The following is a 26,191-nucleotide window of genomic DNA, read 5'->3' as shown; positions in this document are numbered from 1 at the left end:
TTGTAATAAGTATTAACATAGTATTATCATGTTTAACATTGTATAATATATGTAACGCATAAAGAGAGACAGTCGCACAGTGGTCGCACACACTTTGCACATTTTTTTTTTCATCTTTTTTTTAGGTCCATCACACCCTACCGCACCGCATCGCGACTTTGGTGCGGTGCGGTAGTGTGTAAAAAGCAGTTTAGACTGTCGCACGAGCCACGAGACGAGCCGCGAGCCGCGCCACGAGACGCGAGTGTAAGCGATGGGCTCGCGGCTCGTCTCGTGGCTCGCAAGCTCGTCGAGCTAATATAATTTAAACACTAACGGCACGGCATAAGGTTTATAACCGAATGACAAGCCGAACGCGAGTGTAAGCGGTGAACTCGCGTCTCGTGGCGCGGCTCGTCACGTGGCTCGCGCGAGAGTCTAAATTGGCTATAATGGCTTTACCGGCATTCTGGCCTGGCAACTATCTAATCTGGCATTTCTGGCAACATTATAGTGCTACGTGATAAAATGGCGTCTATAGAGTACCGTTCGGTGTCCTCGTAATTTTTTATAACAATTACGATTTAAATGATAAAGTATTAACTAATGTATAGTTTTTCTTCACAGTTTTATGTTTAACGCTTAAAAAGTGTAAGTACTTCATCTGTTAGCTCCTCTCGTTGTATAAGAGCGTGAATTCCAGGTTTCTGATAACGGCGGCCAAATGCAAATGAGTGTTCAATTTGCGGCGTTAACAGCAGTTATTTGGTTTCAGTCGAAAAGCCCTCTAAACGTTTTTGTAAGAGTGCAATGTCCGAGGAGTCGGAGCGGCATGGCGAGCCGGCGGCGGCGTCACCGAGCAACGGCGGGGCGAGCGCCGCGCGCGTTGTGTTGACCGCGCACCAACTCGAAGCCGCTGCCGCGGAGACGCTTCGGTCCGCGTGGTCCTCGCAGGACTCGTACATTGACCACCTCGAAACCTTGAACAAGCAGCTGGAAGGTATTTACGACAGTTTCATCGGCTTGGTAGCGTCGCGGTCGGCCTGTGATCCGCCCGCGGATTGTTTATGTGCAAACATTACTTAGTTCTTCTGTATATCGACAATGCTTTAACTAAAATTCTAGTGATACTGTTATGACACATGTTAAATGAAATGTTACTGTGATTGGAATGTTATGATGAAAATTTGTGGTACAAGGGAGTATATAGGTGTTTTAAGTTTAAACAAGAAGGTGGTTCAGAAGATGGTGCCCTGTGTTAGCAGTGGAGTGTTCAGTGGAAGTGCTTACAATGGTCATGGTGTAGGCGACCTGAGGTCAAGTGCTCTCCGTAAGCCGGAGCTGTGCCAGTGTTCTAGTGCTTTCACTCTGTCCAAGATGGCAGCCTTCGGTGTGCCAGACGCAGATTCATCTGATTTATGTTCACATGAAAAAGTAAATATGATTTTCTTTTCTTCTTTTGCTCTATTTATAAGATTATTTGGTACCTACTAGCTTTATTTGTTTGTATATTCATTTCTTATCTCCAAATTGTTATTGTAAATGTCACTTGATTCAACATTATTTTAATTTGGATTTGTAATACCAATTGTTAAACTTTTCACTAAGTTATTGTTTATTTAAGTGATTTCATAAAGCTGACCTCTTTCTTTAAAAATTTCTGGTGTGCCTTGATACTGATATTCTATACACCGTAACTGGGATTTCCTGATTTTTGCCAAACCGATTTAGAACTAGGAGCATTCCTTATTCAGGATCATTGCTGAATTTAGAATGAGGTCAGTCTTATGTAAAATATAAAGGGGTCATTCTCTGAGAATATGTCTGTGGTTGTGTCTAATTGCCACGACTCTTCATACATTTTGTATGGGTCGCAGCAATTAAAGTCTATTTTTTTATTCGGTAGACTGAAATGACAGTTAATAGTATGAAATGACATTTCATGTTCATACTATTAACTGTCATTTCAGTCTACCGAATAAAAAAATAGACTTTAGGCTGCAGGCATATTTTTTCAGAATGACCAAAAGAAGCATTTCTAAAAATCTGTCCTACATGCAATGAACTTGTGCAAATTATTTTCCTTTTTTTAAAGATACATATGTACACACATTTACATCATGTTGCACAAATATTGCTTGATAAGATAGACAGAAGTATGATTGAGATATCAAAAATTTCATTCAATCTTCATAATTAGCTTTGCTTCAATAAGATAAATATTTATGAATTTATTAAATTTTATATTTACAATTGACATCTGACACAAACATGATTTTTTATGAGTAACAATCAGTTTAAAATATTGTAATAGTACTTACTTGAATGATGCAACCTAATGAATGAATAGCCTAAAATTTTATTAGGTAAACTTCCCTAATGTCAGCCACCTCTTTATAATGGCCACCTATTTCATATTTTTGGTGGTTAAAAAGGATACTAATTTAACCCAGATTATAATTAACTCAATTATCAATCAACCTTGAGGATGGATTACCATGTGCATGCTAAAATAATATCGTAAAATTTGGGGAAAACCTCATTTGAGATTTTGTAGAGGGAAGATTCACTGCATCTATCCAATAGAGTCTATTGGATGTTGTTAATAGACCTACTATATTTGCTTATTCAGTGATTAACTGTCTTACTATTACTGTATTTATGTTGATCTACAAAATGTTAAGCCCCGTCTCCATAGCTTGCCGCGCGATATGGAGACGGGGCTTTAGATTTCATAACAATTTTTAATTTTACTAAATATTGCTGAAAAGTATGAACTCTAAAAAAGTTTACCATTTAAGTAGTAAAGTAACTGGCTTCAAGTTGGCTATAGCAGGAACAATGTATGAACAGTAAATATCAAATAGATAGTATTAGATAGTGACAGTCAACGTTACCAAATCTATTGTAACACACATTTTTGTTACCATAGAAATAAAGATTTGTTATGATATTTTGCCAATGTGGCCGCCACTGTTTATCTAATGAATTTTACTATTACAATATAAGACTGTTACTCTAAAAAGTCTAAAAACAATGTTTGTATGAACAGTTAAACAAATCTTATTCAGCATGAATGAGGGTATGAAAACTTCTTCAACTATAGTATAATGGGCAAGTATGTACCATTAATGATCAAAACATACCTACAACTTTTGCCAATTTTGTACAGTTGCCATCAGATATATTGAAGCGGCCGATGTGCTCACAATATCTGATAACGCAGAGTGCCCTGACAATAGAGGAGTGTCCAGATATTTGTGAGCGCCTTAGCTGCTCCGATATATCTGATGGCGACTGTGCTAGTGCTGTAGAAAAATAAAATACAAATTGTCCCAGTGGAAATTCCACAATCTGTATGAATATTTATGAGGCACTGTACAATATTAATTAATCTTTTAGTATGCTTTGGGCAAAATTTGGTATTGAATCGGTGACCTTGAATCAAGATTAAGGTCCAAATGTTTCAGACAAATAAAGTTCTAAGCATACAAAAGATTACACTATTTTGGAGTCTTGTGTCATATCTTATCAGAATGATCCAATTTTTTTTTCTAAAAGCTGCACAGTTTTCGATCAGCAAAATACGCAATATGCCAGTATACTATACAGTCACCATGAGATATATTGCAGTGGCCAAGGTGCCCAAAAATATCTGAACATGCAATTACTTTTAATCTAAACATCTTTTAATAGAGGCTTGGTACAGATATTTGTGAAAGCTGGGCTGCTCTGAACCTGGTGGTGACTGAGGGTGGTATTCCATCTGTCCAATGTGTATTGCATCTCACATTTTGCTTAGTAAGAAAGTGAGACGCAATGCACATCGGACAAAGAAATTGAACAGGTGGAATACCACCCTAATGGCTCCTCTACACGATGGGCCAACGCCGGCCACGCCAAGGGACGCAGCCATGCGGTAGAATAAGATAGCAATATCACTTGCTCCCTCTAACGCAGCGGTCGGCAACCTTTTAGCAGCCAAGGGCCACATTGACGCAGGCCGCACTTTGTTAATATTTATCCTCCTAAGGCCCAATGTCCTACCCATAGTACTTATTAACTTTGTTATTCAGACCCAGCTCCTTCAACAATTGTGTAGTCATAGCGTACCACGGTCCTACCAGTAGGACTTAATAGAAAACCCATCATTTTGTTTTTAAATTACACGCTTATCAAAATTGGCTTCTAAAGGACTATTTTGTTTTGTCTGTGAGCCCTTTAACAAGTTCGCAAAAAAAAAACAAAGTACTGTAGTAGGTGCTGTATAAATACAATAACATTAAAAAAAGTCTTCTAAGTACTTGGGTCTGAATGAGTATAAAACAATAGTACTACTGGTAGGACTACGGGCCGTACTGACTACATACTCAATTTTTCGTTGGGCCTTAGGAGGTTATGACTTTATCAGACATTGTCGTTTGTCAATATTACATATAAAATAGCCAGGGAGGCTCGCGGGCCGTAAGTGACAGGTTCACGGGCCGCGGGTTGCCGACCGCTGCTCTAACGCATAAATGCGTCCCTTGGAGTGGCCGGCGTTGGCCCGTCGTGTAGAGGAGCCATAAGACAGATACAAGCTGAACAAGTGCACTTTTATGACAATAAGTAGACTCCAAACTGGTTTAAAGTGGCAGAGGGCTGTAGTTGCATCTTTTTCTTTTGTCACAGACAAAAGAGAAATGTGACGTTATCTATGAAAAGGGACCTTATTGTCGATGTTACTTACGTCATTAATAACGATGCTCCGATGCCTCCGATATAAATACAATGCCGCGCGACGCCATGCGGCGTAAGCGTCATCGACAGTAAGGTCCCTTTTCATAGATAATGCCCCAAATGATAATATGATAAATATTTATCACTTGACGAAACTCATAATACCATTGCTATTATTTGATTTAAAGGAAACTTGAAGGCCCCAAAAATTCGTTAACATTTCTAGTCTTGTGACAGCAGTTGATGAAATAAAATTTAATTTTTTTTTATTGTGTATTCCCATAATAGCAGTGCCAATTCAGAGAAAATTTGCATTTAAAAGTCAATGCATACTCACATACTTTTTATATTAAAATCCATATGATTCCAGACTCGAGATGGAAAACCCTCTTATTGAGAAAGCTGTTTTTTGATGTTTCTATTTTTTTATTAGAGGGATAGTGAAATAGATAGGAAAATTGGGACTATGTTTGTATAAAGAAGTACTGCTGTAGATTTTGTTTTCATCAAATGGTTTTCAACTGTACAGTAAATTTGAAACAGGAGGCCAAGTTTCCTTTAAATGTTGATGTTTCATATAGGTATTCGGTACAATAATTTTACTATAAGTACTGCCTTTTTATGTTATAAACCATACTAAGCTTCTTATAATAAAACCAGATTAGTAAGGTTTTAGACATAAGGCGCTTAGCTCACTGGATATGATTCGCCCGTGGTTCCGATGTATGAGCGTGATGTCGCTATAATACGTGCATAGCGTTGGCTCGCTCAAACATCAGAGCGACATGCTAAGCGCCTAAGATGGCAGAAAAACAGGTTACTGTGAATTTGTTAAGGTGTTGTCGATTGTTGTATTATTTAATTTATTTAAGGACATAATGTCAATTGATCACATTCGGCTTAAATATTTAAAAAAACATTCTATATTTTGAAATATTTGATAACATATTGGATCAAATATTTTAAAATTTAGAATTATTATAATTTCACTTGCTTTCCAAATTTTTTCTATGATTTATTTACGACCTAAACTTACATTTTGTTGCACTTTTTAACCAAAATATGAATGTACATTTTGTATATATATTTATCCTTTTATCAGATAAGTAACTGTTTTCTTAATCATTATTTAATATTTTTATACTGAAAGTCATATTTAGTGCTAGAACCTTGTTTTATAATGTTTTAAACTTTTTTGTAACTTTGTTTATATCTTACCTAACATGTTTATATAACCTAACTACTTATCTCATTATTAACATACCTAGTAACTATATTATATGTAAGTACTATATATATATATATATATATATATATATACATATATTATTTGAAAAATTGTAGTTCATCTACTTTGTTACTAATATGATTGTAAACCATCTTCAGGTAGCTTGGAAAAGGCGAAAGAGGTAGAAGATAAAATCAAACAGCAATATGCAGAATCACAACATAGGGAGAAGGTGCTTGTTAGGAGGCTCGCTGCTAAAGAGCAGGAGATACAAGATTATGTTGTAAGTGGATGTCTTTCATAATATGAAGGGTACAACGGAAAGAACATATCTAGTCACTTGTCGGAAAATGAGATTTTCATCTCGAAATGTAGAGCTCTTAATGAAATCTCACTTCCTGGCCAAGGCAAGACGTAAAACTTTAGACAAACCACGGGCGGTAATTCGTAAAGCCCCGGATCGCATACTTATGGCCCTCACCTTCGGTTCGGGCCACAAACACCAGCGATCTGGAGCATTCACGAATTCACCTCCCTAGGTATGTAATGCACTATTGCTTCCACTGTATAATACATGTAATACAACTTTTTTTTGTTAAAAAAGACCTGGTCACGGAATTACCATACGTTTTGACATTGTTCCAAATTTTAAAACCGCGATTACTCGAAATGTTACTAAAGTGACTAGACATGTTCTTTCCGTGTACCCTTCTTCATATGTATATGCCTAAAGCAATTAGAACTAAACAATAGGTTTACAATAGTGGGGGACTGATGGTCGATGGATTGTTTTAGTTCTTTTGATTTTCTAGCTTACTAGCTTCTGCCCGCGACTTGGTGTGCATGGAATGATGATGATTGTTGATAAAAACTATCCTATATCCTTCCTCGGGCTTCAAACTATCTCCATACCAAATTTCATCTCAATTGGTTCAGCGATTTAGGCAGAGTTACTTTCGTATTTATAATATTAGTAGGGATTTCACTCAAGTATATTAAAATGTGATAAAATCTAAACCATCTTTCAGTCTCAAACTAGGAGTAATTAATTGAGTTGGAAATAAAAAAAAATTTACCCCATCTGTTTTTATTAAACTTCTGACAGTCTGCAGTGTCTACACTATAAACTTTTTAAAATGTAATAAGGTGCATTTTATACTGTAACTTTTGTCGGCTATAGCCGACTATCGGCCAGTTTTAAAGATTAGTATTCCTAAAATAAATTTGACCTCATCATCCAGCTTGCCAGAGACGATGCAATACCTAAATGATTGGAGTAACAACCCAATATCAACCTGACTATGTCTTATCTGCTCTTATCGCATACGCATCCTTATTGCAGTAACAATAATTCCGAACGCATAGTCATTTGCCTCCCCAGGTCAACAAAACATCTCTATTATCTCAAACAAATATTTATATTTAATTTCCAGAGTCAAATTACCGAGCTCAAATCATCACATGCAAGTCTGAACGGGCGACCGACACTACTGGATCCGGCAGTCAACGTACTTATCTTAAGGTTAAAACAAGAGCTAACGTCCACGAAGACTCGACTAGAAGAGACACAGAATGAACTATCGGCGTGGAAATTCACGCCGGACTCGAATACGGGGAAAAAGCTGATGGCGAAGTGTAGGCTTCTACATCAGGAGAATGAAGACTTGGGTCGCATGACGTCGAGCGGGCGGATAGCGAAACTGGAGGGAGATCTGGCGCTGCAAAAAAGCTTTAGTGAAGAAGTAAAAAAGTCACAATCAGGTAAGAAATCGATTAAAAATCCCAGCGAGATAAACTCTATATCATTAAGATGTAAACTAATGACGGTCAGAACTCTCAAAAGCTTAGTTAGCATTTAACGCTCTAGAGCTTCGAGAGCACAGGCTTCCTACATGTCGGAAGAGAGGCGCCCAAGCTATATACAAACTATAAATCATTCTACCATTTTTTGCGGGAGGCACTACGTTCCCACAGGCGCACTTCTCACTCACATACAAAATCCAATCTGTAATGACGACGCAATTATAGTCCGTCAACCAAATCTTGTCAGTAGCAATGTAAAGCAAACTAAAGTAGGGCAACACTCAAAGAGCAGTATTGCGCTAAGAAAAGCAGCAATGTACATCGAACCATCAGATTTTTTTTCCGCTGAGCGCGCCCTGCGTACGTCAATTCAAATTGTCACTCGCGGTTTATTGAAAAAAATTGAAACATGGACGGACAATTTAAAAGCGATGTTAAAACAATGTTAATCAAAATGATGAACAAATTTGAAGATATCAAAAACAACTGCTTATATTCTCTTTGTTCCCTATCTATGTCTTCTAAGTTTACTAAAATAAAATCATATCAAAATGCAGATAATTAGATAGTGCATATATTTGTTATTTACAATATAATATGCCACTTGTTAATGTAAATTAGTGTACTGTTCTGGATGAATATGACCTACCTGTGTAATTTTTTTGATTGGTATATATTGTACAATATACATATTAAAAATAAAACAACTGATATTTGGGTGTTTATTTAATTTAAAGGTAAATAAGATAAGGGTCACTTTTCGACTTGGTTGCGTTGTACACGTACATAAACCGCCATAGGTAAATAAGTATTGTCTGAAAAGATACTACCTACTACGAACGCCTTACATTGGGCAAGATTTAATCCTGCAACAAACATGTATGGATTAGGTAGATATTGCGAAAGAACGGCGATATAATCAAGGCTCTTAATACTGTTTAAAAGGTTTACCTTTGTAAATAGTCACAACTGATTGCTGAAAATATTAGACATGTGGGCCTATGGACGGTTTCCAGGGCACAATTTATGGTCTTGTTGGATAGATTTAGGCATACGTTTTAATTTTATTTATGCCTTTTAACCCTAAAACAAAAAAACTGAACATAATCTTAAAAGTTCGAAAGAGTTCTTCCAGTACTTGTCATAACCTAAATTTTTAGTAATGTTTACCATCAACGAGCATGATTGTACATTGTAGGCCCCTTAGCTTTGCTTATTCTTATTTAATGTATTGGTATTTAATGGTGACAGCACAAATATCTCTTGAAACAAGCTTGAAACAGAAACGATTCAGAATGAAAACAAATAAGGTGACGGCTGTCATTCATGATCCACATTCCATAGATAAAACACAGATGACACGCGTTTTGGAATTATTTGAACACAGTGTTGCTAACCCGCGATTTTTCAAATTTGCCGCCTTTTACTACTGACAAGATTTGGTTGACGGACTTTACATAGAAAATGACACACGTCAAAGACAAATCTTGTACATCTCGATCTCTTTGTGTACGGACGAATCACAACACGCACCGCCATAGGTACAGTTGTACCTATGCTTCGGCAGAGGGGAAATAGTAGAAATGCCGTCCCCCTTCCGTGTTGCTCGAAGGCTCAGAGGTACGAAAAAAATATGATAAATATACTTGGTCAAGCAGATCTTGTCAGTAGATCTTGGCAAATTGAAAAATGTAGGCGCGAAGGGATATCGTCCCATAGAAAATACGAATTTCGCGCCTTTTTTTACTGGCAAGATTTGGTTGACCTATACCACTGTAATTTTCAGAACTGGACGATTTTATCCAAGAGCTGGACGAGGACGTGGAGGGAATGCAGAGCACGGTCCTGTACCTGCAGCAGGAACTGCGCGCGGCGCGGGGCGCGGTGAACGGCGCGCGCGCGTCGCCCGACAAGCGCGCCTACAGCCCGCGCAGCGACGCCGGCGCGCCGGCCGGCAAGCGGCGCCGCGCCTCCGTGCTGTCGCTCGACTACAACGAGGACGAGGAGCCCCTAGTGCCCAACGGCGACGCCGACTAGCCCCGACCATAGAGAAATAAAGACAAGAGCGCTCACTCCATACATCAGTTAAAAAAAAAAAAAAATTTTTAAACTGTTTATTTCAGTAAAAAGACATAACTACTAATCTTAACTTAAAAAGATTTTTGACTATTATTATTTTTGATTTTTTTTTATTAAGTTCAGACTATTAATTTCAGTGTCTACATCTAGCATAGAGTAGCGGAACTATCAGTACTGCTGCTTGACAATAGATGTAGCACCGACCGGAAAGTCTTATCTCAACAGCATAAGACTTTCCGGTAGGTGCTACATCTATTGTCAAGTAGTAGTACTGATAGTTCCGCTACTCGATGCTAGATGCTAATAGTCTTTTTGGTACTAAAACTGATGTATGGAGTGAGCACTCTATGTATTTTTTTCTCTATGCCCCGACCCGCCCGGCCGCTCCGAGCGCGACCCCCCCGGCGCGCCGACTCCGCCGCCAGTGTGTATGTACTCTTAGAAGACGTGTCAGACGATTTTTGTGTCGTTCCCGTTGACTAATCGGTGAGGCTGTGTCTAAAAACGTTTGGTACTTTTGCGTTTTAGCACCGTGGACCGCGTGACCGTCGGCGGTGAGCCGGTTTTTGACATGGTTTTATACTTGTAATGAATTTTAAACGGACTCGGTTGACAATTTTATAATTTATTTATTATAAGTGCATCGATTGTGATATGTATTAGATTGCAATAATGTGTGAGCGATACCGATTGATCTGTGTTGCGGAGTTTAGTTTCGAGGTGGCATTTATTTTATTTATGTGCCCGTATTGATCGGTTATGATATGAGACCGTTGAGACCGTCAGCAATAATGTTGAACACCAAGCCTAATGTTGTAGGATGGCCACGTTTTTATGAAATTTGTGAATTTCTACATAGTATATTTATATTTTCAAATTACAATGAATGTATATAGAGCTATGTTAATAAACATGTATTACTGGCATCAGTGTCCTATGTTTTATTTTCCAACTTTTCTAGCTATTCATGCTACTATTAGTCAGTTTGTTGTTACTTTCGTAAAAGTAAATAAAATGCGACCCATAATGAAATATCACCATTTATTTTCATATTATATACTAGAAGGCACCACAATACATAAGGCGACATCGGTGGTATCGTAAAGCATCACTCACAAAAATAATTATCTGACTAGACATAATTTACTTAGGAACCTCACTGAACAGTCATTAAAATCTAGTTTGTGCTTATAGGCTAATAGTATCACTAAAACCTTCGTTGACACAATTAAATGACCAAAATTAACCTTATTCAATTAAGATAAGATCTACCAATGATCAGTTACTACTTACTAAGTCTCTGTTACTGTTAGTACAGTAGAGAGATTAACCCTTTGAACGCCAAGAACCCTTAAAGTAGTCGTGCCAGTGGCGCTAAGAACGCTTATAAACTGCTATAGCGTACGTTGTCAAAGTAACCTGTGGAAAAGGTGCCGTGTCAAACACAAAAGCTGTCACTCAGACGCCACATCATTGAAGTGTCAAAACTGAAGTTGGGCTTTATGTATATGCACGTAGGTCGATGTTGCTCTGTGGTCTGTGACTGATTAATCGGTCTTTGGCGTTGAACCTACGGTCCGGATATATCGGTCATTGGCGTCCAAAAAAAAGGTTAAATATCTATGCGGACAAAGTTATAAAAGTATGTACACATTACCTTAACTTATGGGCAATAAGGTCGACATCTTTTTAGCACTTTTTCCGAGTCGAGATCTAGTTTGACAGTACTTACGAAAGTGGTTATCCTCATTATTGTAGATAGTGTTACCTACATTAACCCAATGAGTCCTAGGATTCTAAACTTGCCAGGCGAAAAACTACCTTAAAGTTTTCAATTTAAAATATAATTTAGATTCACAATGCGTAGATAATGTAATTTAAATGATACCTAATCAACTAGGTACTCATACATTGCATAATTCTTCTCAATTTTGTTTGATTTGCGCTCCAAAACATTGACAATGGTCCCAAGCTATTAATAATTATATAATTAATAACTTAATTCTAGCTGAATAATGTAAAATTAACATTAAATTAATTAAGGCACGAGCACTTGTGCTATGAATTAAATGTATACACACCAATCAAAAGCAATATCAACTAACATAACACGAAAAGTACGTATTTCATTAATTCATTTCAAACATTTTCATTCATAGATTGTATTTACTTGAACCGTTTCAATCCTTTGAACGGCAATGAGCTTCCAGTAAAAGATACCACAAATTGGCAAGAGTATCTATATTCTGCCTTCGATACATTATTCAACACGGTTCAAAAAGTTGTTAATAAGTAGTAAAAGAGGTAGCCTAAGAAAAAAGTGCCCCGAGTTTGACAGGCGCGCTATTATACAGTGTTTTATGGTAACGGTCTGTGTAGCTGACTTTCACGACAGGCATAGCCTAGTGTAGAAGTCGTCGATAATCTGCATACTGTATTTAATCAATTCTTCTTGGTTATTAAATCATTTTACTTTACTCAAAAGTATTGTTAAAACTCTCTGACCGCCAATCAACTGACGCTCGCGGCGACAGGCTAATATCAACCTTCGTGCATTCGGACAAGGTTCACGATGATGCGCCGCACACGCTAGGGTTAAAAGTCTGAGTTACCGGATAATGTACGGGCGTATACAGCGACATCTACCGCTGTCTAATTCGATATAAGCACGACTTTTCCACACCTCTTCTACCATTACGTTCAGTCTATAAATCAACGCCCAGTATCTTTCCTATTTTTAAAATTAGGGTTGTCACCACCCGCATGGACGTCATACTCTTTAGCACTGGCCTGGTACTTGACGAGCTTGTCGTCGGCAGCCCTAACACGCTCTTGGAGTATTTCCACCGTCCTGGTTAAAAGCTTGATTTCTTCCTGCAGGGGATATACTTGCATGTTCATCTGCATCAGCTCCTTTTCGTGGGCCAGTTGAAGTGTGTGGAGCTACGAAAAAAATACTTATACATAATTGTAATATATTAAGAGGTGACAAAACAATAGGTTATACAGTTACGGACTTCCGCCTGTCACCTTTAACACTTAGCTAAATTTGATTGTATGGGTAATTCCTTTGTTCTCTGCAGAGTGGCTCTGTCAATGGGGTTGGCAACTGACAAAAGTTTTAATAGATGGCGCCAGAACATGTTTTACCTATCTTGAGTTTTGTTCTATGAGATTTGGCTTAAAGGGTAAAAACACACACAAATTTGACACTATTCGTAGGATTAGTTATTAGTATTGACAAGTTAAAAAAAAATACTTCGACCTGCCAACCCCATTGTGGTTGGTGCAACTGGCCTTTAATATGATGCAACTCGATGCAATATTTTTAAGTGATGGATTAACGACGGGCAATTAAGTATAATCATTACTTACAACAGTTACAACCTAAACTAAATAAACTACGATTTAATGTGCCTGGTCCTATGATCTTAATGGATTAAATAAACACCAATAGGCCCGCTAGTCCTTATACGAACAGGGGCGTCTATAGTAATAACACAGAATAACTAATAGTACTACCGTACAGAAAATTCACTCCTTCACAAAAGTCAGATTTAGGTATAAAATTACACCTATATCGCCGTCTGCAAGCAAAATTAAATAATAATAATAAATAAATAAATATTAATGGACATTTTTACACAAATTGACTAAGCCCCACGGTAAGCTCAAGAAGGCTTGTGTTGTGGGTACTCAGACAACGATAGATATAATATACAAATACTTAAATACATAGAAAACAACCATGACTCGGGAACAAATATCTGTGCTCATCACACAAATAAATGCCCTTACTGGGATTCGAACCCAGGACCGCGGCTTCACAGGCAGGGTCACTACCCACTAGGCCAGACCGGTCGTCAATTGAAACTTATAACCGCGCATGAACCGTGAATCTCCTTTGCGCGACGCAGTTTTATGACTTATGACCGAGCTGTGAGTGTCGGCACGGGGTTATCACTTGACAAGTTTTTATACCTAAAGTCTATTTTTTTATTCGGTAGACTGAAATGACAGTTCATAGTATGAACATAAAATGTCATTTCATACTATGAACTGTCATTTCAGTCTACCGAATAAAAAAATAGACTTTATACCCACTGATTTATTATTTTTAAGATAAATATGTATGTAGGAATTACAAACGTTGATTATGTCAACATACATTTTTAAACCGGAGATAGTAAGTATGTCTGATTCTCACGGAAGTATTCGAAGCCATTGTGTATTTTCAATTTTGCGCGAGCGCCGCGTGACACGACTATCGTGCACGCCGAGCGGCAGCCCACTGCCATACGCCTGTCCGATGGGCGCGCCGGCCAAATGTACCTAAACTGCGGAGTGACACCCCCCTGGTAATAATTCCTTGCCTATGCATGCACGCAGTAGGGCCCGATAACCATTAGTACTTACATCCTGAATCCTTTTCTTCTTAAGCAGTATGAACTCCTCATTGGTCCGTTTGAGCGAGTCAAGCAAGCTGCTTCTTTCTTGCATCAGCACTTCCTGATGTTTCTTACTCTCTGATAGTTCGGCTTCCATCTCTGAGGTCACTTTGACTAGAATGTTCTCGGCTGATTTGGCGCTTGGTCTATAGCCTGGTTTCTTTTGAGGATTTAAATGGAGCAGGACTGGAACAAAATAGCCCCTATTATATTTTCTTATGCATCTATTGCGAGTTAAAAGGTTAAAGTTGTTTGTGAAAAGAAATGTTAAATAAAGTGATATAATAGTCAAAACAAAAAGATTAAAATATATATTTATGTACCTATGGTATCTCGGCCTTATATTAAAAAAAAAACAATGGTTAGGGCGGGAATTTTTTTAAAGGTCCAAAAGGCAATACATTAACGATGACTGACTGAACATAATTATAAGATGGATCGAGTTATCTTCACTCTACCTGTTTTCTACTGTGAAGCTACCTCCCCCACCTGATGTTACAGGTTATTCGAGAACATAAATACGAGACGAAATATAACCAAAACTAAAAATATAATAAGTAATTAAATTAATACGCACCTTCTTTTTCCTTTTGCAGACTACGTAAATTCTTCCTCAGGTCTTCAGTTTCTCGGTTAATTTTGGCAATAGTTCGTTGTTTGGCTGTCAGTTCCGCCTGCAGACCCTTTATAGTGGCACAAAGGTAACTGTCTTCCTTCAGTTTGTTTATAAGAAGCGCCGAATTCTGCGTCATTCTGCTTACGGCCACGGCAGAAGACGCCCTGTCAAGTTTGAGAACCGTCTGCGTACTTACACAATGCTGACCCCTTGGTACAGTTTGGGAAGCTGTATCCACCAAATTAAGCTTATTCAATTTATTTTTTAATTCAGTGTTCACTTTTCGGTCTTCCATTAACTGACGTTCTACGTCTATAATGTGGTTCTCATATTTTTGTTTCATGTCACCAAACTTTTCTTGGAGGGTCAGCAGTATTCCCTGGAAGTGGGTTTCTTTGTCTTTTAGTTCTTGTTCCAAACGCGCGATACGTTCCTCTAATAACTTTTTCTTATTGTCCTCGACAGTTGACGATTTTGCAGCCACTGAAATAAGTCATAACAACTTAAGCTTAGAATAAATTGAAAAGTGGACAAAATACTATCTTGGGTGTGACTTGACTCACGGCCTCTGGATCGATACTCCAGCGCTCTGCCATCTGAACCGCCAAGACCTCATCCAATTCCATAGCCAGCAAATCTTTCCACCATATGGGTTAAGGGGACCCTAGCGACATCTACCGTAGGAGCGTTACACTTTATAACAATTTAACCTGAAGATTACCTACCGCGTAAATCGTGTAAATCTCGTTATCTGCATTTCTATCACTTTTGTATATTCGAGCGATAGATAGCCACATAACGAAATTTTTATTTCACGGTAAACTCTCTGGACTGAACATTAAAAACCTCTGTAAGTTCTGTGACTGACTGGAGAGGAAAGCGAAATGACACAGACCAAATCTCTCTCGGGAAAAACCGAGATGACAATAAGTAAATGATAATATTATGATACTAACCTATTAACGCTGAAACAGAGTCCGGATGTTTCCTCCTCAAAATCATCTCCATTTCCTTGACTTGTCTCTGCAAATCTTGAGTAATAGCAGAGTCCTTGTCGCGCTGTAACGCTAAATTCTTCCTCTCATTACGCTCCTTCTGCAGTTCCGCCATTAATTTACTCTCATTTTGTCTCACCGCTTTTAATTCGGCGTTTCTATTTTCATATTCCTTTCCTATGCGTCCGATAAACTTTTCGCATTCTACCAACTTGAGATCAGCAACATGTTTCTCTTCGTTTACTTTTTCTAATTGCTTTCTCAAAACTTTGTTGTCGTCTGTCAATTGTACGTTGGCAAGCTCTAGACTTTTGGCTCTTTCGGTGGTGTCTTTGAGTTCTTCAATCAAAGACTCGTGTTTGCAAGTTACGGCACGTTTTGGTGAATTTGTGACGAACCTGGCGACTTTCGCGGACTCTCTTTTCTTGGAATCGATGACACCGGCTGAATAAGGCCTCGCTTTGGTTTTACGTCGAATTTCGTTTTCTTTACCACTCTGCTTAACCACCTGTAAATGCAAGGTAAGCATGAGTTAAATCTTGTGAATAGGTAGCTACGTACTTACACTAATACTTTAATTCTGACTATTGAAACTGACTATTTTATTGAAACTTTGTGCAGTAGAAAAACCCGTTTGTATTTTTTCTAACTGTAGGTACTCTAATTATAGTTATGTTGAATTGTTGATACAATTCGGTAAATTATTTTAATTACTGCATGACAAATAAAACAATGCTGTGTTGCACACGTAACCACAAACTCACGTAGGTAACGTGACCTATTTATCCTGTCCTTACATAGGTATATTTACCTATAGGTGAACAACAATAATACCTACCACCACCGTTCACCTAATAAAGGTAAATCGACGTGTAAAGAAATCCCATAAATCGATCGATGAATCGGTATAATTAATCACACGAATATAATTAAAAACTAAAAAGTGAGTAAGCACTCGAAACCTAACTAACATCATTTTACCGTATCATGAACTCTATTTGGAGCAAAACAGTTTTTCCATCAAGTTTCTTCTAATATTAAAATACGAAAAAGAAGATAAACCCGTTCGAGAGGAAGATTGTCAACAGTGTTAAATAACTGCAACTCGGAGGCAATGACCGAGCGGGCCTCATTATATTGTTGTCATTCTGGTTCCGAAATGGACATTATACATCGGAAAAACTTCGATATCTGGTAAAAAGTACAAGAAAATCAGAGTGTAATAAAAAGACTATACCTAAGTAATATTTTAGAGCCTAGGATACTGCGCATGTGTAGGTATAACTGTTATGCCAAAAAAAAAACGAAATGCATAATTAAAGTTTTCGAAAAGTAATATGAATGCTTGACTGATTATGTAATTAAATGAAAATTAGATTTCGATAGAATGGATCCGAAGTAGTAAGACTAGTAAGTTGGGAACTATAGGTATCTAATACGGGGCGATACATTATCCACTCATCGAGCAATGGTCAGTGAAATTGGGAAAAATATCCAGAGGTGTAGGTACCTATAGTTACAAATGATGACATGGTTCTTCAAAGATATAAATAGCTATATCTTGAAACTGGCAAGCCGGTTGGAATTGCCGCCTTTCCAATAAGCATCTTAAATTCTTAATTATGCTAAACTAAAGGTTACACGTAGCAGCACTAGAAAATCGACTCCCAAATACACTATACACTCTGAATAACAATGATCCCAAAACCACTTGATAATGAAAACTTGAAAAGCCTCCCAAGTTCGCGGCGCCGGCGCAAGCGGTCACTGCCAAGAGCCAGTACCGTCAGTAGCCATGGAGTCGTGGACCGTGCTGGTTGTGGTCTTGGCAGCCTCCGGGGTGCTGGGCACTCCGTTCATCAACAAACTTGCTCCGGGACAAGGTAATAAATTCTATTCATAAAACCGAATAAAACGGGTCAGTAACTGTTTATGATAATTTTATCTTAATAGGTATATCCTGAACTTTGCAATAAAGCACTTAATCTTAATACCGTTTTTAGTTAATAATTATTGGACAGAAGATTTTGACTCTACCTTTGGATTATACCACACAAACAAATAAATATTAACATAGAGTCATACACAATCGCTAGCTATCTACATCGGTTCATTTGTTCCTAACTAAGACAGACACCAGCTCCAATCCATCCTTAAGGCAATTAAATTGTCATGAAATTTGTTTACTTATTATCATCTTTTTTTAGATCTATTGCATTACATTGTTTAACACCTCTTATCTATAAACATATTGGTTAATCCGCTATTTTCGAATGGGTTCCACGGTCCTCAGGAAAAATAAGGATCTCCTCATAACAAATATGGTCCTGCTTTGTCCGTAGACCAAACAAAAGGCGATAGCTTAAGCTGTACAATAAAATAAAATAAAAAAACAATAAATTAATTAAAATTAGTTGTACCACGTCAATAAATAGGTAAAAGTGGCTGCCGACTCGAATATCAATGGTGTTCTGTGATACGGTATCAATTGCGAGCGCCCGTGGCCGGCATACTAATTTACACCACTCGTACAATATTCAAATGTAGCCTTTACCTGTGACATGTTTAATGACTTTCTCCGTGCTTTTCCACAATTGACTACCTCATATAGACACCGCATTAGGTTTAGGTCAAAGTCATTCACCTTGGAACGCGGGAACTACAGGAACCTCCTACCTACGAATGTAGTGAACCTGCACACGTAAATGCACTCTCTAATAGCTTTATTTATAAAAAGAGATTGGGCATAATCGCGCTACAATCCTCAATTACCTAATAATCGTTTGTTTTAATCTGTCATTTTGACTTATGCATTTGTAAGAACGGGCCAAAAACTAAATTAACTATACTTTTGGTAGCGAACATTAGAGATATTATCTGTATTTGTAGGTAAATCTATTAGCCTATTAGAGGGTAAACAGCCTTTTGATGCTGCTGATTGCATCTAAATAATGCGTAGTTGGCGCGGATCTTATAATACCTTATACATATGCAACATCGAGGGCGGGAGATCTGTGCTTTCCCACTGGCCACCCGATCTTGTCCTAACGGTTAGGTACAGAACTTGATTTTGTTACAGCTACCGGAATTGGTTTAGATTTCGCTCACGTACCAAGGCAAGTCCAGAAACACTGAACTCGGCCGGGGTTTTAATGTGTTTAGTTCCTTCCGGGTGTTGGAGTTAAAGATAACAACACAATCTAAATTCATAGGTCTTGCCGGCTTTATACTTTTGCCTTACAAAATCTCAATATTAAGTACGAGTAAATGATGGGAGTTTGTAATCGATCGTAGAATTAAAAGATAATGCAATTTTGACAGAAGAATGTTATAACTATTAGGATTTAGGTTGGGAGGGAGGTGCTGAATAAATTATTAGACTGCGTTTTACAATCAATAAATACCTACATAAATCTAACAACTCTTTGCGGTAAAAGAACTATTACGTGCAGAATCCTAAATTGTTTGATATCGTGTTTGATATCAATGCACTCTATCTTGTTATGAAAGAATCTACAACGAAAAAAACGGATGTAATGGATTCTATATTTACAAGCTGACCCAAATATACGTTGACGATATTTTTTTACTGCGGCATATTGTTCAAATGTATACCTACAAGAAAAATATTCCTAAAAAATCTTTATCAACATATTACTTACAAGGGTGGCCTTTAAATTAGTACAAGTAGGTACATACAAATTAATTAGGTACTTACCTAAATCCAATCTTCACTTCTCGAAAGCTAAACATTTTTTTTTATTTTTAGAATTCCCGGCTAAAAACAGTGTTCGCCAGCCATCTAACATAGAAGATGCTTCAACTTATCAAGCTCAACCATCCGCATCAGAATTAACAAGCACCCTAACTGACGCTGAAAGCTCCATAGTTGACAAAGTTGATGAAACACCCGTGAAACCTGAAGCTGAACCTGCGGCAGCAGAATCAGCACCTATTAAACCTGATTCTGTAAGCCCCATAGAAGAAAAACCAGAAATATCTGACTCCGATGACGCTACCAACGAAGCTTCCAACAAATCTGAATTAGAAAGCTCAGTCGCAACTGAACCTGCAAAAATAGAGCTGCAAGAATCAGATGTTGCACCTAAAGAAACGGACCCAGTTATAGATCCGGTTATAGAAGAAGAACCAGCAGTTATAATACCCAAGATAGGTGATCTTACAAAAAATGAGGTCAAAGTTGACTATTCCGGAGCTCAGGTGTGGAAAATCAGCACAAACAGGACTGGAGTTCGTGCAGTTATAACGAGACTGAGACGTAGAAACCGTAAGTTATTCGTTATTAAAGTTCGTAAGTTTAAGTAGGTAATTTGTGCGACTGCAATCTAAACCGTTGAGAAGTGGGTTTTAAGTCACGATTAAATGCATTTTGCACATTAACATACAATATTTTAAGTAATGTACTCGTAAGGTACACGTAAAACAATTTACAACAATGCAATAAATCTTTTTAATGACCTTTTGTATAATTGCAGTGGTCTCGACATGGGGAGGCGATCACTCGTCCGCCGACATACTGGTCAGGCACGACGCTATAGAAAACGTGACGAGGATTTTCAAGCGGGAAAACATTTCGTTTGAAGTCATCATTGAGGATTTACAGAAGAGAATCGATGAAGAGAACCCGCCTCTTAGCCCTGAGGAGTTAGAACTTCACGATAGAAGAGGTATTGAATTTACTAACCATTATTTTCCATAGTAAATGTCACGGAAACTAAAGTTATACTGCCATATCATAAAATTCATTAATTGAACTTGCCTTAAACATGTCATCAATTATGAAAATAAAAAACCGGAGACTTCACCCATTGGCCGAAAATTGCTTGTACTCGCCGGGAACTATTACATTAACAATATTCGACGGGTCCATATCGTTCTGTTGCAGCTAGAGCTTACACTTTTTGGCGTTACAGGGCCTCCCATCGCCGAATAGGTTTAGTGGGTGCCTACATGGGGTATAATTCTCTTAATCTACCCATGGAGTATTGGCCGGAAGCCCATTGGGGTTCGTTGCTATTAGGCACAACGCACAACTGCACGATTCAACTAGCACGATCACGAGTCACATCGAGTGCTTATTTTCAAAGACATCTTATTCGACCGTTTAGTAGCAAAAGCAGCTTTACGCTATGAAAAATAAAGATGCAGAAATGATTAACATCGGATAAGATAAAGGAGATAATCACTTGATATATATAGATAATAAGGCTCGAGCTACTGTGTCTAAACACCTAAAAAATTGCCTGCGGTTGCATGTTCTGTTCCACTGACCCAATTGTGTCCGGCAAGTCATGACTTTGTAACTAACTGCAAACTAGTGTGATAGAACTCGTTCGACACCTTTATGAATATGATAAAGGATTTTGAAACTAGGTTTTTGTTTTCAGGACATCGCATGACATGGAAACAATATCACAGGCTAGAGGATATCCACGGATTTATGGAATATCTAGCTAAAACGTATCCGACTCTTATTAGTACGAAGTCAATCGGAAAATCGCATGAAGGTCGCGATTTAAAGGTATTTGCACTTACTGCGTTTATCGACAATAGGTGCTGGGGCACGTTTCTCAAAAACTTGTAATACAAGTGGAAGTCCCTTTGTAACAAAAGCTGTCAAAAAGTGACATCCGCTTGTTTTACAAGTTACAAGCTTATGAGAAACGGGCCCCTGGTGGTACCTACTCGCTTAGAGGCTTAAATCTCGCGAGTCGGTATACTATACCTTTAAGATCTAATTGCTACGTTAGAGGAGAGTCATACAAGAGTTAGCGGAAAGTTAGATATATAAGTATTTCTACTTTCTACAGTTCCAGCTAATAAAAACAATACCTACGCTCAAGAATAATGAATACCGGTCAATTTGTATGGACATGTTTACAAAAATTCCAATCCCTGGTACGGTGACCCATACCCAAGTTCTGACTATTGATTATTTATCTAGATGTTAAGAATATCCGACGGCAAGCCAACAAACAAAGCGGTGTTCATCGACGGAGGCATCCACGCCCGGGAGTGGATCAGTCCGGCGACCGTCACCTACTTCATCAACCAGTTCGCTGAGAACTTCGACGAGGAGTCGGATGACATCAAAAACACGGACTGGTAAGAAAATAGAATATATTGGACTGATATCAGACGTCTTAGAGTCAAGCCTTCGCCATATTATGCAGCTTGCCAGTGTTTGCTGATTATACGACAGAAAGGCAGAACGCAGGCGGGCGTTAACATAAGGCTATAGGTAATTTTAACGCCTTCAAACTAGGCTTTTTTCTGATTTTCTCTTAGTGTGCTCGCTTTAGTTCCCCTTCTCCAACAAAAATCCATAATTTTTTCAGGTATTTCTTGCCCGTGGTGAACCCTGATGGCTATGAGTACACTCACACAACCGACCGGCTATGGCGGAAAAACAGGAAACCGAGCAACCTGGCCAGAGTGTGCTCGGGGACAGATCTCAACAGGAACTTCGGGTACTTAAACCTTAATAATATAAAACATTGAAGTTGATAATGAGATCGCTACAGAGTAACGGCTAAAAGTCACTACTACGAATGCTAAGCATCATCGTTATCGATTATTTAAAGGAAACTTCTCAAAACGCCAATCCAATTCAACAGCTAGGTACCTATATTCTTTACAGATACCGATGGGGAGGCAAAGGAGCTTCCAGTAACCCTTGCAGCGAAACCTTCCGCGGCAGAACCGCATTCTCGGAACCGGAATCTAAGGCTCTCGCTGTGAGTACCCAATTCGTCAACCATTCGTCAACTAATCATCACCATTTTAGGTCAAACCAGAGTCAGACCAATGCGAAATGCGGCACTACTCTGGCCGTTAATTCTAACTCCCCCGTTACACAAACAACTATTAAGGTCTTAAAGTGTCGAGAGCAATTTTTTCCACACCGTATTCTGTACGTTGTCGACATTCTAGTATACAAGTACTACAAATAGATGTACCTCCCTTTCTTAGGGCTAACCGCTGACCAGATTTCACCCCCGCAATTTGTCTATTCCTTGGCAATTACAGATCGTAAAGATATCATTAAAGATAGCAGTTATATCATAGCTTTGGCCTTGTTCTGAATTCTCATCAAGGGAGACAGGAAAATCACGATACTACTTGACAAAACCCTCTCCTAAAGATTCAAGGCTAGCTCCTGCTTTCATGCACAGATCACAGGGATCTTTCAGCTCACATTGTCGGAGGCCTTCGCATACTGCCTTTTTTCACGTGGACGCCTCTCAAGAACCACCATTAAGATAATGAAATACCCAAGTTTTCCTACTTGAAAAGATAACAGAAGATAAAGATCTACCGCGTTTGAAGCGAGCACTTTTATATAAAAAGCATACTTAAGTTAATTGGAAAGTGCATGTCCTTTTCGATGATCGTTGTTTATAGTTTCGTGTTGAGGTTCTATAATTGAAACGATTAGATTACAGATATAGCTGATTATTTTCAATAGTAACATTACAACTAGTGATGCGTCCAATTACTGGATCATATAAGTAGGTACCTACTTTCTTGGGTTATACGTAATGTCTATAAATTTTCTCATATCTTATTTTGAATAGATCATATTCTAAGACGTATCCTTACAAATTTAACGAACATTAAATGTAAGCCATAGCGCATATTTTAAATTGGTCTAATTTGAAACTTATAAGATAGATAGGCCCTATACTTATGATACTGACGTACACTACGTACTTACAGCCCATGAGCTGTAATTTAATTTGTTTATTGATGCAAACCTAGATTACGTTTATTAAATTTGTGAAGTAGCCCAGAAGACGTCCCCTAATATTATTTTTACCATGGGAAGGGTTCATGTAACATGTTTGTTGGTGTCACATTTAAGGTTTAACTCTTCACTACATAGTATAAAACAAAGTCGCTTCCCTGTCTGTCTGTCTGTATGCTTAGATCTTTAAAACTACGCAACGGATTTTGATGCCGTTTTTTTAATCGATAGAGTGATTCAAGAGGAAGGTTTATGTATAATTTGTTAACCCGTGCAAAACCGGGGCGGGTCGCTAGTTATTTATAAAATCTTTTCCTTGTCAGGATTTCATTAAAGCCAGTGGTACCAACTTCTCAGCATACCTGACATACCACAGCTACGGTCAATACTTGCTGTACCCCTGGGGCTATGACAATGTGGTGCCTCCAGACTACAAGGACCTTGATGAAGTCGGCAAGACTATTGCTAAGGTAATTTTTTTTTTAATAAAATATTTTTATTGTCAAAAAACAAGTTACTAAGTGGGTTTGAAGTCCCTGACTTCTGAACTAGATAAAGACCTGTGTTACAGAAATCAGTGTAATTATTATGGAGTTATAAAAAATATGATTATGTTGTTATATTAGTATACATACGTTAGTATACCCAAAATATGATCATTTAAAAGCCTACTTTGATAAGTTCTTAAAATAATTTTAATTGATTATTTCTTTTTTTTATATGAAAAGTTTTGTACCCCATACAACAATATGAGAAGTTATAATTTTTCCCGGCATATAATATTTCATAATTTTAGTAACTGGTTTGCTGGAACATTTTCTACTTTAGTACTACAATTAGTACCCAAAACATGAATATGTGAATATTTTAGCTGTGAATGTGAAACTGTTCACTATTTTCAGGCTATTGAAGAAACTGGTGGCTCCAAGTACTCAGTAGGATCATCCAGTGGCCTCCTGTACCCAGCCTCCGGGGGTTCCGATGACTGGGCTAAGGCTCAGGGCATCAAGTACAGTTACACTGTAGAACTGAGCGACACGGGCCGCTACGGCTTCATCCTGCCCACATCTTACATCGATCCCGTGGCAAAGGAGTCTTTAGCGGGACTTCGGGCACTTATGAAGATCATTCATCATGGATAATGTTGCACTTCAAAGGACTTGAGAGTTGTTAAAACAGAATAAGAATTAAACTAATATTTAAGCAGAGACAAAATTTGCCATAGAGAAAATAAGAAAATCTTTTTTATACTTAATAGCGAATTTTTACAAACTGGCTCATGTAAGAGACAAATCAATTGTACAACATACTTTAGGCAATATTTAATTATTTATTTTAGATTATTAGATATAAGTGAAAGTGATTTTTATGAATATTAAATAAAGAGACTAAAAAAATTATAAGCAAGAATAAAAAATCTTACCTTGTGCACAGGAGTTTTATTTTCAGCCTTATTATCATTATCTGCTGGTTTAGTAACTTTAATTTCTGGTACTTTATTGTTACTAGTTTCTGGAGCTATGTTTAGAACAGATGCTATAGGACTACTTTTTAATAAGTTTTCTGTTTCAAATGCAATATTTTCCGCTCTCTTGAGTATGACATCAACATCGTCGGTGTCACCAGCAAGCAGACTGTTGTTGTTGTTGCCACCAGAAAGCTTATTAATTTCAGTCAATATCATCTTGATTTCTTCGTCACTGTCTTTAAACTTCTCACAAGATTGTTCATTCTGTAGAAACTCTTTAGTGGACAAACTGTTGTCGTTAGAATTACTAGTGTAATCTCGCACGGAAACAGAACTTTGTGCCATTATGTCTAATTGAAAGTATGAGTTGTCTTATAGAATTTTAGACAGTAATTGTTAATAAGACCGACACTCTGTTTAGGGAAATCCATAAAACAAACATTTTAACAATTGTTGCTTAGCAACGATTTTTTTTTTCTTGTTGACACATGAGCGACGTCCCGTTCCCACCTGTCATTCGGAAGGTTCGAACTTCGAAACAAGGAAAATTCGGAAGGTGAGGCCATATAATACTACTCTTTGGGTGAGGCCCACCTGTGGCCTATTTTATAAAGCTACAAGTTACAATTTACAAGCGGAAGTCTCGTTATAACACATAGGGTTAGAAAGAGACTTCCGCTTGTAAATTGTAACTTGTAGCTTTATAAAATAGGCCACTGGATTGGGCATGAGTGGTGGGGATATTTGACAGAACGGGATAGACTTATTTTTTATCCTCTTTCAGTAGGAGTAGCAGCGAAAGCGCTATTATTGTTTGTGCTTATCACAGTCTCACATTTTGTTTATATTCCCCACCGTAAATTAGAATGGTGATTGGTCGAATTTATATGTTTTGTCCCTCACGGAGGCACGCGTAGACCACTTCTATAGGATGCTATAGCTGGTCAACCAAATCTTGTCAGTAAAAAAAGGCGCGAAATTCAAATTTTCTATGGGACGATATCCCTTCGCGCCTACATTTTTCAAATTTGCCTCCTTTTTCTACTGTCAAGATCTGGTTGACCAAGTATACCTTCTATGAAAAATAT

At 37.9% G+C, this 26,191-nt stretch overlaps 2 protein-coding genes across 3 annotated transcripts; one reads left to right on the top strand and one right to left on the bottom strand.

The window, feature by feature from the left end:
- The first annotated feature begins 493 nt into the window (after positions 1 to 493).
- LOC134653986 (carboxypeptidase B-like) lies at positions 494 to 25,019 on the top strand. 2 transcript variants are annotated; one of them, XM_063509356.1, is made up of 11 exons: positions 494 to 630; positions 755 to 979; positions 6,085 to 6,209; positions 7,360 to 7,687; positions 9,516 to 9,742; positions 10,578 to 10,580; positions 21,833 to 21,993; positions 22,227 to 22,358; positions 22,529 to 22,625; positions 23,959 to 24,105; positions 24,538 to 25,019. In XM_063509356.1, exons 2-11 carry the CDS (start codon positions 790 to 792, stop codon positions 24,775 to 24,777), a joined length of 1,650 nt encoding a protein of 549 aa, XP_063365426.1. In that variant the 5' UTR covers positions 494 to 630; positions 755 to 789; the 3' UTR covers positions 24,778 to 25,019. The 2 variants fall into 2 exon arrangements, with proteins under 2 accessions (XP_063365426.1, XP_063365425.1); XM_063509355.1 differs by lacking the exons at positions 494 to 630; positions 755 to 979; positions 6,085 to 6,209; ... (1 more) ...; positions 9,516 to 9,742; positions 10,578 to 10,580 and adding exons at positions 17,623 to 17,750; positions 19,637 to 20,155; positions 20,364 to 20,555; positions 21,276 to 21,409.
- On the bottom strand, positions 12,494 to 25,544 carry LOC134653985 (centrosomal protein of 162 kDa). Its single transcript, XM_063509353.1, has 5 exons — positions 25,059 to 25,544; positions 15,829 to 16,375; positions 14,834 to 15,355; positions 14,225 to 14,442; positions 12,494 to 12,751 (listed from the first exon to the last, which is right to left on the bottom strand). Exons 1-5 carry the CDS (start codon positions 25,446 to 25,448, stop codon positions 12,521 to 12,523), a joined length of 1,908 nt encoding a protein of 635 aa, XP_063365423.1. The 5' UTR covers positions 25,449 to 25,544; the 3' UTR covers positions 12,494 to 12,520.
- Between the last annotated feature and the right edge of the window lie 647 nt (positions 25,545 to 26,191).

The sequence above is a fragment of the Cydia amplana genome, chromosome 14 (genome assembly GCF_948474715.1).
Source record: "Cydia amplana chromosome 14, ilCydAmpl1.1, whole genome shotgun sequence".
NCBI classification, from domain to species: Eukaryota; Metazoa; Arthropoda; class Insecta; order Lepidoptera; family Tortricidae; genus Cydia; species Cydia amplana.
Note: the sequence above shows the minus strand (reverse complement) of the source record. Positions and strands in the feature narration are given on the sequence as shown.

Excerpts from the sequence above, each read along its gene's own strand:
- LOC134653985 (XM_063509353.1), bottom strand. The coding sequence starts at position 25,448 with ATGGCACAAAGTTCTGTTTCCGTGCGAGATTACACTAGTAATTCTAAC. Across the intron at positions 16,376-25,058 it reads ATAAAACTCCTGTGCACAAG|GTGGTTAAGCAGAGTGGTAA; the intron begins GTAAGATTTTTT and ends TTGCATTTACAG. Across the intron at positions 15,356-15,828 it reads CTCTGTTTCAGCGTTAATAG|TGGCTGCAAAATCGTCAACT; the intron begins GTTAGTATCATA and ends GACTTATTTCAG.
- LOC134653986 (XM_063509355.1), top strand. The coding sequence starts at position 17,663 with ATGGAGTCGTGGACCGTGCTGGTTGTGGTCTTGGCAGCCTCCGGGGTG. Across the intron at positions 17,751-19,636 it reads CAAACTTGCTCCGGGACAAG|AATTCCCGGCTAAAAACAGT; the intron begins GTAATAAATTCT and ends TTTTATTTTTAG. Across the intron at positions 24,106-24,537 it reads TCGGCAAGACTATTGCTAAG|GCTATTGAAGAAACTGGTGG; the intron begins GTAATTTTTTTT and ends CACTATTTTCAG.